The 13,577-nt window shown below is 35.0% G+C and overlaps 1 protein-coding gene across 1 annotated transcript in view; it reads left to right on the forward strand.

Moving 5' to 3' along the window:
- The window catches only part of LOC145690660 (uncharacterized), a 147,445-nt gene that overhangs the window by 37,555 nt on the left and 96,313 nt on the right, over nt 1-13,577 (forward strand). Inside the window, exons 6-8 of the mRNA XM_081765775.1 lie at nt 1,353-1,494; nt 6,506-6,627; nt 11,308-11,383. Of these exons, the coding sequence (XP_081621901.1) occupies nt 1,353-1,494; nt 6,506-6,627; nt 11,308-11,383 (340 nt within the window). The remainder of the gene's footprint in view (nt 1-1,352; nt 1,495-6,505; nt 6,628-11,307; nt 11,384-13,577) is intronic.

The following is a 13,577-nucleotide window of genomic DNA, read 5'->3' on the forward strand; positions in this document are numbered from 1 at the left end:
GTGCTTATTTGTAGCCGTAGTATAATAGCATGGAGATTTCCGACAAATCTTCAAAATAAAGAAAAGCTACAATATGGTGTCCTAGATATTCTCAATCTGCGCATGACTTAATTTGAGCTGATATAGTGCTTAGACTCTTAGGGCCTTATGCAGAGTTGTTCAAACACGTGCTTAGTGCCATACTAAAGAATTCGACTAACATTTGTTTCCTGCAGTAGTCAGGCCTTTAATATGACGCTAATCATACGTCAAAACTACTCTGCATAAGCCCTGTAATGTTTTTGGGGTAATACAATAGTAAAGTAATCCTGCATAAGTGTACTAGTATCTAAAATATTTATAATGATAGAGCACTACAACTGACCATTAATGTATTTCAAGCTAGGAAAATAGGTCTTATTAACACGTTAAGTTTATATACAGTAAGTTTATTACTGATTTTGCCACTTTTCCTTTCACTATTCTACTAAATTCTTTTGTAGTTTGCAGTAAGAAACTGTAATATGAAAAGATTCCCTGAAGCTTCCAATGTGACTCAGAGCGATACGGACCTGTGACGTCACGCCAAAACCCATCTTTTTGTTGCTGTGACGTAAGCAGCTCATTTTTCCATTGTTTGAAGCGTTGTATCTCCGTAACGAAGAAATATTTTTCTGAGATTTTTGGTATGTGGTATATTGAAGACTAGTTCTACACGATGGTGTCTTTAAATTACAACCTTTGGTCAAAAACAAAATGTCCATTAAGGTTAAGTAAGAACGTGTTTTCATATTGAAGATCATGGGTTATTTCCTTGCATATTATATTGCATATTCTCCGAGTTTATCTGGGTTCTCTGGTCTCTCTGGTTGACACTGCTTTGGAAATATGTTCGTGTCATGAAAGGCATTGTAGTTACCCCTCCATGTAGCTCACATGTTGTAGAGCAATTTCTATTTTTATGGATCTAAATATGTGATTCTTGATATTTGGTAATGAAGATGACTAAAAATCTAAAGCTACTTTTTTCATCTTTTCGTTAACACAGATTTCATTTGTCTCGAACTTACTATTCCCTTATTTTTTAAAAATCTTTTTTCTTATATGTAAGGAGTACATTACATTTTGCTTCTGTTTTCCCATGGTATCCATTTCTTGTTGCGAAAGAAAAAAAAATGGACTCCTTGTATCTTGTGAATCAGACTTAGCCCTAGAATACACCGCCCTAATATTCAAGTGGAACAGATCAAGGTGGTTGTTCTTCGTTCTCTGTTTTCTGTCATTCTAAATGTTGATATCAATAATAAAAATATTTATATGGTTGTTGATATACTGAATATTTTACATAGTTTTTTTTTTTTTTTTAATTCTAGAAAACTAAAGAAGGAGATAGGGAAATAAGTAGAGAAACCACAGCGCTCATTGATAGCTACAAAGGACAGCGACATGTAAGGGTTGTTAGAAGTTCCAAGTTACTTTCCCTTTTTGCTCCTGCGTCAGGTCTTAGATATGATGGTAAGTAGCTTTGTCTTTTTGTTTTTTTCTCTACGAAAAAATTATCAATTGTGAATTTTGATGGTATTAAACCCTGAGATTAAATACAATCGTAGTGCAATTTAAATGACTCTTGTACTAGCGTCGAAGATTTAAAAATTTTCGCCAACTAAACTACGAGCACAATTGTGAAGAAACAATAATATATGAGGATGATGATATAGTAAAACGTGTGCAAAGAATACGTTATTTGAGCTTTGCCTGTTATACATATATATACACACATACACAGGGTTCCCGGGAGGGAGTAGCGGTACTTTGGATATGATAGTGTGGGTGATTGTAAGAAAAATAAAGTTCATATGAACATGGAATCCGATTTTCAACGATAACTGAGATATGAACAGAAATAAAAATGGAGTAGAAGAAGTAAAGGAAACCACTAACATGTGAAACACGGAAATGTAAGTGTACTAGTGTAAATGTTATTGCAGTAATTTGCAATGAAGCAGAAATTAGTGCATGATAATTAGTGCCGGAATAACTCAGCATCATTCATAATGCGAACTTTGCAGTTCATTCCTTGTATTTACTCTTTCCCGGTAAACTTCCTGTTTCATACACTTCCATTAACAGAAATCAACAGGGATGAGGTCAGGAGAACGAGGGGCCAAGTAATCAAACTACCTCAATCAATTTCCTCTACTAGGGTAGGTGGTATTCAGATGTTCAATGATCAACCGATTGACATGAGCCAGTGCTCCGTGATGCGGCAAAATGAGGTTTCTCTTTGTGTGGAAAGAAACATAGTCTAACTGATCCGTGAAATAATATTTTAATAGATGAAGGTACCGCCGTGCAGTCATTAGGTTTAGGATTAGAAATTAGATTTCTGGGCTTTTGGCACCTATGGCCGTTAGCCCGTCATATTTGAACGATGATGTCACTAAGCGATCACACTATCCGAGGAAAGGGAAGGAAGATAGAATTGGGGAAAGAAGGAAATAGCCTGGGGTCTGTATGTTATGTACGATCCTGGGTGTGAATGAGGAAAACCCAGGAAAACGTCACTGAAGATGACTGGCCAGATAAAGCTTTTACACTTTTTCGATCGAGGTCCGCACTGGGAATCGAACCCGGGATCACTCGCACCAAAGACCAGAGCGTTGCGATTACGCTACGCGAAGCCACTGCTGTGCATTCATGCACTCAGATAGGAGGGCTAACAAGAATTCAGAATAGCGACAGGAATTTCGATTTGCTAGGAATGAGATTTTAAAAACTTTTGAAATAAAATTTTAAGATTCAGGCGACTTTTTTTTGTGTGTGTGTGTGTGTGTGTGTGTGTGTGTGTGAGTGAGTGAGTGAGTGAGTGTGAGTGTGTGAGTGAGAGAGAGAGAGAGAGAGAGAGAGAGAGAGAGTGAGAGTGTTGCAACTTCAAACTTAGAAATTGAATTCCGCTAACGATGTGTAACAAACTTATAATAGTGTGATCTGTAGTTGTGCGCATTATCTTTTGCTTTCGCTTGTGCAGTGGACTATTGTATTAGTGATTCATCCACAAAATGCAGTTAGATCAGTGATCCAATGGGAAATTAATTTTCGTCGCTCGTATAATTCAACCTTTTTTTCCCTACTGGTTTCGCCTTTATCGGAGTTTCCTGTCCTGCATTATGTGAGGAGAGCTTATCACACAAATGAAAGGATTTTGGAATACAGTTACGCTTTTATGTTTTCATTGTAATGCATTTTAATTCGCAGAGAGGTTTATTACGGAAATGCGTGTGAGTTTACGAAAATAGTTTATAAAGTTGCACATCAGCATATGCATTGGGTCAGTACTAGTGGATAACCGATCTGATTTCATCGGATTCTTAATCTTTAAATATGGGATACGTCTATAGATTCCAAAGTGCTTTCTACTTTTTGCTTATAATGCAGTATTTATGATTAGATTTGTAGGTACATATGTAATCATTTTCCATCAATAATTATACATTTGTAATAATTTAATTATGATTATTTGTTTCGTAAGTTCAAAAAAAAGCGTGTTTTATTTTAAAATTATTCTGACATTTAAAATTATGAAGTGATTTGCAAACAATATTTATAATACACGAGTTCAAATAAAATTTCAGTCTCTCTCTCTCTCTTTAGTCATTCTTTGAGCCAAATTTTGTATGCTTTTTCATTGCCAATACGAAATGTTCAAAGTTTTATGTAACAAGATTTTTTTTTTTTTTTTTTTTTTTTTTCAGACAAGACGTGTAAAAATATTTTGTGTCTTGAATGCAGCTTTCGAGAGAGGGATAAAAACTTTTCTGGGGGTTGGATTATGCCGCCATGGGGACACCCCTGCTATCATTCCTTTACAAAAAATATGTAGCATAGACTGGATTTCTTTATTTAGCAATTCAGAGTGAAATGAAAAACAAGAAATAAGGACGGTCAGAATTTGTTATCATCGTAAAATAATATTAATAATTTGTTTCCAGTTCACTGTGGAAGCATCGAAGTTTCATGATGTGCAGTTCTTGTTGTAATGTGGATATCTTCATACCTTCACTGTAGGAAAAAAAAAAATGTAAATGAGATCATGTTCCTATGTTGCTGTTCTATACTTTGTTTTTCGCCAAAATCCTTAGGTTTTGGAACTAGGGAAGCAGATAGGTTCCTTCCTACTGACGGTTCATCATCACACGTTAGTTGAATGAAGGAAGCTGATCCAAGAGATCGATCATATTTCACATTGTAGGCTTGAAATATTGTGCGTATTAATACAGACTTAAACACAAATTGGTAGCATAGTCGATATAACGTTCACTCTGCATACGCTGTATTGTCGTGTATTAAACGCGTGATCGTGCTTCATTGTTTACGGGTTTTAGTTCAGCACTTCCATTTCTTGTCTTAGAAATGTAATGCTTGAACATCTTGACTGAACACAAAAACTGGCAGTGGCCCAGAAAGGAAAAGAAGTAGCAAATGCAAGTTGATTTATGAAGTGGATTGAGACGGGGTACATGGCAAAAGAAAAATTCAGAAAATCATCAGGGAAAATTTCAGAAAATGTTCTGGAAAACCACATACTACACCATACATTTATGGAAAATCTGTCTTGGTACAGTATGACAAGGGTTGCGTTAGGATTTTCCCGAGCTCAAGTGTGTTTAGTATGGCTATTATTCACATCGGTACGAGTGAACGTCGATTCGTCAGTGAATAAAATTTTATGTACTTGTACTGCATTGTGTAGTGACCAATAATAGAATTGAAGGCGGAAAGCGTAATCAGCAGGATGTAAGTGATGAAATAAATACAAATTGTCTGCATGTGGTGTCTCGCACACACAGGTACGTGAATACCCAAACGTGTTGACATTCGTCTGGTACTTGTCGTAGGACTTCGTTGCACCAGGGCAACTGTTTGTTACTGTTCTTCCACAGATATATATCCCTTACGTTGCACTGTCAAAGTAAAATGATAAAAATTATCCCAGGCCCGAACCTCATCTATGTTGAAAATTGTTGAAAATTCGATCGAGATGTGTCGGGTGGGTCGGGTTTATTTATTAAGTCACTTTCATTTTTATATATTTCCCCCTCCCCTACGTTGCTCCGTCAAAGTGAAATGGTAAAAACCATCCCAGACCCGCACCTCATCTATGTTGAAAATTTGATCGAGATCGGTTGGGCGGTTTAATAGATTAAGAGTCACATAATCACTTTCAATTTTGTAATATAGATACACAAATAGTCTTAATTTTTTCTCTATTGTCAGTTAGTGTTTGAATAAAATTGGAGATTTTGTGTGATTTCAGATATTTTCGGTGTGATATGGAGATTATTTTCGTTTATCTCGAGAGCCGGTTCAAGGTCACTTTTCAGTTGTAGATATCTTGTTACCTTTTTTGGTTTACTGAAGGCGTGTGATACCACTTGGCATTGCAAAATTCTTAGATAGCTTTATGACTGTAATTTCTGTGTCCATATGGCTTCTTGCCGTGAGTATTTTTTACGTTTGAGGATTTTTTTTTTTTTTTTAAATAATAATCGAAACAAGAAGCCAAGGTTGATTGTGTAGATGAAAAGCTTGATTACGTAATTAAGTTTCTCATGAACAATAATAAGAATATCGTGAGTATAGCGATTTTCTCTAAAAGAATTTTGTTAACTCAACATATCAGAAAAGCTTCATACAGTTAAAACAAAAGTCAAAATTGTTTCTGTTAAGTCATTTATAAGCGAATATACTCCTTAGAATCCAAAAAGAGATTTAGAAACAAAAATCAAAATTGTCAAGATTTAGTTATCACCCAAAATTTCAACTGACCACAATTAGATCTTGTAAGTACAAACAATAGAAAATAGATTTCCGTCAATCTAGCAGACCGAAAAAAAGAGAAAGACTCTAAAACATTAGAATGTCAGTATACTTCATAAGAAGTTGGTTAAGTATTTATTAAATAATGTAAATGTGTGTTTTGAATAATTTTACTGCATGTTAAAGAATTATATAGTCGTCTAATTTTTATATAGTCGTCTAATTTTAACGGACAACTAACGTTTAACATAGATTTAAGATTATAATTGCATCTTCTCAAAGTGCTCGCTACAAGTGAGCACAACATCTACAAACTAGCACAAAATTGTGCAAGTCATTCTTTAAAATAAATAAATAAAAGTTCCTCACGGCAGAAAGACTTTCAAAAGAAGGTAGAAATGCAAGAAATTTACATTATCATATTATCAAGTTATTTGATCTCATTATTGTTTATCGAAATAATGCAAGATGAAATTCTAAGAAGTGAGATGAGTTGCATGTGAGCAGCTGAGATCTGCTGGAAGTTTAGGGAACACAGAAACCGTATAGTTACTAGTACATCAAATATTAAACGCAATTAATAAAAGAATATGTTTATAAATTATTATAAACAAGTGTCATTTCATATCCATAAATAATCATTATAAGCGTGGTATTTGTGTAGAGTTGAACAAGATTTTTTTTAAAAAATATTATTTATTTTTTGTAGGTATCTATATTGTGACCGAATATTTTCCAGTAGCCAACCCATCTGGGAAGGAACAGTATAGGTTTCTCTTTACAAGACTTGGCAGACAAAAACCAATACCAACAAGAGTCATTGATATAAGTGTGAGTAGAGCAGTTTTCTCTCTTTTGTCCGAGTAAGTTATAATATTTCTAAACAGAGAGGTAACAAGCAAATCATGTGCAATATGCCCTTCGCAAAATCGTACGCGATTACGAAAGCATGTTGGAGTTTCGAATCTTGTCCATCCATTCATTTTCTCTGAAGTGTACCTGTTATGAAAAGTATCTTTAAACAGATATTAGGTATTCTGAAGTCTGAGAAGAGAAAAACAAATGACTGAGAAATGAATAAAATTATCTAATATATATATATATATATATATATATATATATTTAGTATAACTCGAGATGTTTCCTCTTAAGGCATCCGTTATTAAATTATTTTGCTGTAAAAACGTACGAGAGTGGATCAATAAGTAACGCCCAACAATTTATGTAGAAGAAAGTGTATTAGTTAATACATATAGAAGTCAGTCTTTTCGGAGTGTAGCCTTCTGCTCACAAGCAATTTGACTTCATCATCGGAATTGAAATGTTGGCCGGCCCAAACTTTTTTCGTCTGGACATAAAGATGAGGGGTCTGTATGACACATACTCAAACACTTCTTAGCCAAACTTCTTCAGTCTCACGAACAGAAGCAGCAACATGGTGCGTGCATTGTCATTAACTAATTTGGCATTTCCCTTGTGTTGAGAGCGTTTGCCTCCAACCTCACGACGCAACTTGACCAATATTGTTTGATATGGTACAGCATTCACAGTTGCCCCACGTGTTAGAAAATCTACCAGTAGAACCCTTTACATATCTGAGAATACAGTCACAGCTTTCTTTCTTTCTTCTTTCAAATTGAACCATCTTGGGTCCTTTCTTGAGTGGGAAATTGGTATGTTTTCTGTCCATTCTGCACCCAGGACTTGTCATTTGTAACGATATCTTCCAGATAACATATCATTCATCATACCGTACCAGGTGTTGCAATATTCACTGCGCCATATGGACGTCTGTGAGGCTCTTTAGCACCCACGAAGCACTCGACGAAATTTCAGTGTGTCATATACCACACCGTTATACATTGTACCGTGTGAAATGTCCATGTTCGACAATGTTTGAAGGTGGATTCGCCGGATATTTAAAAAAAAAAAAAAAAAAAAAAAAAAAAAAAAAAAAAAAAAGCCTCTTCAATGGCCGTTACATTCAGTTCGCTTGATGCTACTGGACGCCTGGCACGTGGGGAAATCCGCAAGGTTCACTCTGGACTTCTCGAAGAATTTGCACTACCTAGAGGTGTAACTACAGTCCATGCAGTCTTCCTCATACATGCACATTATTTCCCTGTGAATTTTACTCGGCTTTTGTCCTTTTGCTTCCTGCCCCTTCTGCCCTTTACAAGTAGATGAATGTAACACACACGCCATACAGTTCACACTTCTCCCGGTAGAGACATATATGATCTACAGCTGTTGACTACAGTCCAGACAACAAGAATTTCTCTCTTAATTTTCATGTTTCAGATCAGTATAATATTGCATGAAATAGTTGTGCATTACTTATTAATTTGTCTTCGTATGTAGAAAGGGAAATCTAGAGATTTGATTCATTGTACGAAACGAAAGTTAAAAAATAGTATTAAATATATGAAGCTGTGTCGTTAGTGACTAAATGCATGGTACACCGTCGTTAGTAAGTCCTTCTGAAATCCCTTGCATTCATACAAATTAATAGATAACGGGATTTATATGGCGTAGAAAGGGAATAGTCGTTTTAGAATTTACTAAGGCAAATTTAAGCGAGAATTCCCATTCAAGGACCGAAGATAGTGAGCGATTAAAAAAAAGACAAAAGAAAAAAAAACTTATTTTCTTCGTCTATCTGATATTATGATGGAAGTTGCGTCATTTGAATACTGATTCGATTCGGAACGAATTGAGGCATAGAATTCCTATACATGCCATAATCAGGGTGCAAGCTAAAGTTACTTGGCTGGAACTCAAAATTTGCTTCTTTTTCTTCTTCTTAGTAGAATGCTGAAAAGCGTAAAAGTTATGCAGACAAAATTTTCATTATCTGTTAGCTCCTAAACAAGTTCCTTCAAATGCTATTTGTAACTTTTTTCTTTTGTTTCATTTAATATGCAAGGCCATAACTCAAAGTGTATTTCCATGTTTTTTTTTTTTCGTACATCTTTCATAATATAAAAGATTAGTAGCAGCAATATAGATTTTTTTTTTTTTTAAGTGTAACGTTCCACGTTATGGATTTCAGAGAAAACCCGCGCACAAAGTGTTTGTTTACACGAAGTTCATTTAGCACGATCTACTGCGCTGCTGCTGCTGCTGCTATTATTATTATTATTATTATTATTATTATTATTATTATTATTATTATTATTATTATTATTATTATTATTATTATTATTATTATTATTATTATAATATTGTAGTCCTCTCCTAAAAATGCAAACTTTTCTTCAGTTCTATTAAGTAAATTTGTGATTTTTCTCTTTAGTTAAGGTCTGAGTCAAAGGATTCTCGATCGGTTCTGGTATTCTGTTTAAACCAGTCCCTCGATTCACTAAAGAATCCGGTCCTTCAACAAATAGAAAGCTAGAAATCCACAGTTCAAATATGAATGAAGTACGTTTAAATTAATGTACTACGTACATAACTATCCATTATTGTTAAGATATACAATAGCACTTGTATTGGAATAAAGCGGAACTGTAAACGTTTACTACCGACAGCAGCGACACATACAGCGAAACTCTTAACCATTTGTGTTTACTAGATACACCATACTGCACAGTGCTTCCACCGAAGTCGACGGTGACGTTTTAAGTGTTTAGTCGATTACTGTGTACAAGGCGATCAAAAAGTTACCCATGCAGGTACTACAGATGTTCAAAAGCCACCATTTAATGCTTCACAGTTGTGCACCTTTTTATGTTTCAGAACATCCTCTGGAGCGTTGTACGTGAAATGTTGGCCACAGTTCGTTGAATGTTGATTTGCAGTTTTTCCAAATTATGCGGATGACTTGTGTGTGAAGCTGCTGACTGCAGATATTTCCATAAGAAAAGGTCTGGTGGAGTAAGGTCGTAAACTGAAGTAACGGTGGTCACGGTGACTTGGAAATGATGCGCTTTGGCAACAGCTATTATAAATATTCGATGATCATAGGAGTATGGGAGATTGCACAGCCATATTGAAACCCTGTCCTGCTCGTTTACTGCTGATCGTCGTGCGGACTCTTTCGAGACATGGCACAGCATACACTGATATTTTGAGCATGAAGGAGAGACTCATAACGTACATAGGAATTAAGTCGAACCCAAACTCTACTTTTATGGATTCACATACCCGTCGAAGTGAAACCAACCTTGTCTGACTAATACCAGTCGTCCAAATTTGTCCCCATCAGGCGTTAAATGTTCTAGGAAACACTGGCAATTAAGGAAATCCCCCGGCATTAACTCCTACACAACCCTTATTTTATACGGAAACGTTTGTAACAATTTCCTCACAACTGTACGTGCTGTACCGTAAGACATACCACTCTGACTGTGCAAGAACGTGGCGGATCATCCTTCATTGCTGCTCTGATACCCGTTAGTTTGTTCTTGGTGAGAACTGTCGATCTGACATTTCAAGGGACATCTGACAGCTCCCAGTATTCTTGAATTCATCGTCCAGACGTTTAGTGTTTGATTTATTCGTAGATATGCTTTTCCAGGATGTATCTCTGCGTAACTCAGACTCCTTGTGTACTCTTCCAAAATGAAAATTCTTCCCTCCATTGTGTACCTCATGCTGCCATGCTACTGTGATACTGTACTACAAGTTCCTTGTCTCAATTATCACTGTCTGCTACCTGCAGCAAAATAAATAAATAAATAAATACGGCATGAGTTGCGTAACTTTTTGATCACTCTGTAGAACAATGAAAAAATCCTAGATACCATCACATAGCATACGGAAGCAGTTTGATTTTGGTTCTCCCACTCAAACTTCCTTTACTTTAACATTTTCAATTAAAAGCATATATTGTATTTTAAATGGATGAAAATAGCTTTATTTCCTTTCACCTTTCTCTTCTCTTCTCGTACTGTACATTTTTTTTTTTTGTTTTTTTTTGTTTACAACAAAACATAACAGAATATTAAGATAACAGTAAAAAATATTTACTTTAACCTCATTGTAAGCATTCAGAAACTTAGTACATCTGATGAAGTTATATTTATGGGTGATGTTATGTTTATCTTTTTCTAGAAAATGGATTTATCAGTCCTGTACAAGACTTGCTTCTTTGTTGAACTAATGAGACGGGGGCTACAGTTCAAGGTGGAATCCGAACCACCGTAGTGCGTTTAATGCTTTACCACCAGAACTCCATGCATCAAAAGCATGGGCACTAGCTACTAGGCGGGCGAGAAGAGCTCGGCTTATGGAGACTTAAGAGTTTTTTTTTTCTTTTTATCTAATATATCTAATCCATAAATATTCCCTTTAGTCTACGGACTATGAGTGCAACATTTTATTGAAGTGTATGAGATACAAATAAACTGTCAACAGACGAAGTATGCAGATATTTAAATTGTTATTTAGTTCAACTTGCCGCAGGATCCATGTAGGTGCGGTATCTAATATGTACTAGCTTTAAAATACTAGTATTAAAATTACTTCATTATAGATTATGTATATAATTAGTCATCTACTTTTTTATAGGATGATGAAGATGACGTGAAAATAACAAAGACATATACTTTAAGACAGAAGAATGTTGAACGCTTAACACCTCCAGGTTAGTGTTCTACTTATAAAACTATAAAACTTACGGGTAATTAAGAGTAAATGTTGCCAACACTTCCCCTGTATGTTGTTCTAAAGACAGATTCATTTATATTTACACTTGAAAAGGATAAAATACTTACCAATAACTGTAGAGTGGTAAGTATTAAGATCATTTGCCGGAAATAAACTGAAATCAATGATATGTAGTATTTTATTACCTAATATTATGTCCGTACCTCTGCTGATTATGTTTCCAAATGCACGTGAATCAATTCTATATAAACAAGGAATGAAATTAGAATAATTTTTCTCGCGTTTGTTTTTCTTTATAATTTTTAAATTTTGTTTTAGTAGTGGTCCAGTCAATAAAGGTTTTGTATCGGGACTAATTAGTAACAAGTTGCATTTTTCAGGAACGTTAGACCACAATATATGGAGTATTTTCTGAAAAGTCCCCATCCCTTCCCCTCTTGCTTTTCTCTCTACCCCCCCTAAACTCTTTTAGACTCTTGCATTTTTTTGAGGAAAGTGTTGACTTTCAGTTAAGTAACTACTACTTAGTTACTATTCGTCCGAGTATCATGGGTTATACGTCATTTTCTTCAGAATAAAACATGCGTTCAGATGGTATCATGCGCATGTTTGCATGATGTACAAGGGAAGGGAAATTCGAGGTAAAATAGAGAACTTTCCCTCCGAAAAATCCTCTTTGTGAAATTTAGTGCCCTTTCGAGAAACCCTGGCTACAGGTATTATCATTAAGTATTCTGCCTTTCGGCAGGTCCTGGAACTAATGATTTTTATTTTTTATTTATTTTTTTCTTTCAATTTTTAGATTTGGGCCTGGAAATGTTTCTTCCACTTTTCTCGTTCTTCAGCTTCCTCTTTAAAAAAAAAAAAAATCTTTGAGTTTTATGTCCCACGGTTATGCCGGTTAAGCTAAAGGAGATGGTGATTATGAGAAATGAATGAAATGGTGGAATGAAGAAAGTGGGAGGAAACGGGAGAACCCCGAGAAAACCCACGCACAAGGTGTTTGTCCACCACAAAGTTCACTTGGCGGGAGCAGGGTTTGAACCCGAGACCCCATGCACCAGAGGTGATCGTTCTACCACTGAGCCACCGCGGCCCCTCTTCCTCTTTTAACTCCTAATATTTTCTCCTATCTTTCAAATCATCGATCAGCTGTGTTCTTCTTCTTCCTATTCCTCGCTTCCCTTCCATATCTGAATATAATCCGCTTTGCAAAATACTATGGTCTATATGTAGTGTTTGTTCCAAGTTTTATTGCAATATCTAGAATAGTTACGACGAAAAAATATTTCTTAATCTACTTGACAATACCGAATTTCATATGTAAATAAGGAAAAGTGGGAAATATATATATAAAATAAGTTTCCAAACACAGTACTATACATCCAAGTATCATGGTTAATACGTCATTCTTTTCAGAATGAAACAAAACTTTGAATGATACCATGCGCATGTGTTCATAATGTACAAAAGAAAATTGTTTTGGGATAAATATGAAAATTTCCCCCCATTTTTTTAAAAAATTTATTTATTTATTTATTTATTTTATTTATTTATTTTATTTATTTATTTATTTATTTATTTATTTTTGAAATTTGGGGACTCCTGAAGCGGTACCAGGTACAGATGCCTGAACATAATCTACCTTGAAAAATACAATTGCCTATACATAATGTATGTGCCAAGTTTCGTTGCAATATCTAGAAGAATTCCGAGAAGAAAAAAAATATTTCTTAATCCTGTTTGACAATACAAATGAGATATTTTCAGAGAATCGAATCCAGTAACAGCACTCTTACCCTTCTAATATACCACGAAAATATGACAAACGGAACGAAATATAACTCTTAGCTTTAAAATATACACATGTATATACGTTATTAATAGTCTATGCACAAAAATAATATTTTATTTATAACTGTTATATGCAAATTTATGTATAGTATCAAAGCTTGTATAGTATAGTATAGTATCAATACAATATAGTATCAAAGCTTTCCTTTAACATGTTCCATCTTCACGATAACCGTCAAAAACGACAGTGTCATTTCTTCCGTATATGTTTACAATGTACACTGAGTGCTCATTGAATTGCGACCTCCACACAAGAAAGTGTTGCCAACAACCGAGATGATTATATGACTAGCCCAACTGCTAGTATTGCAGAAAAA

Source organism: Thermobia domestica, chromosome 7 (assembly GCF_964235325.1).
Source record: "Thermobia domestica chromosome 7, izTheDome1.hap1.1, whole genome shotgun sequence".
In the NCBI taxonomy this organism is placed as follows: domain Eukaryota; kingdom Metazoa; phylum Arthropoda; class Insecta; order Zygentoma; family Lepismatidae; genus Thermobia; species Thermobia domestica.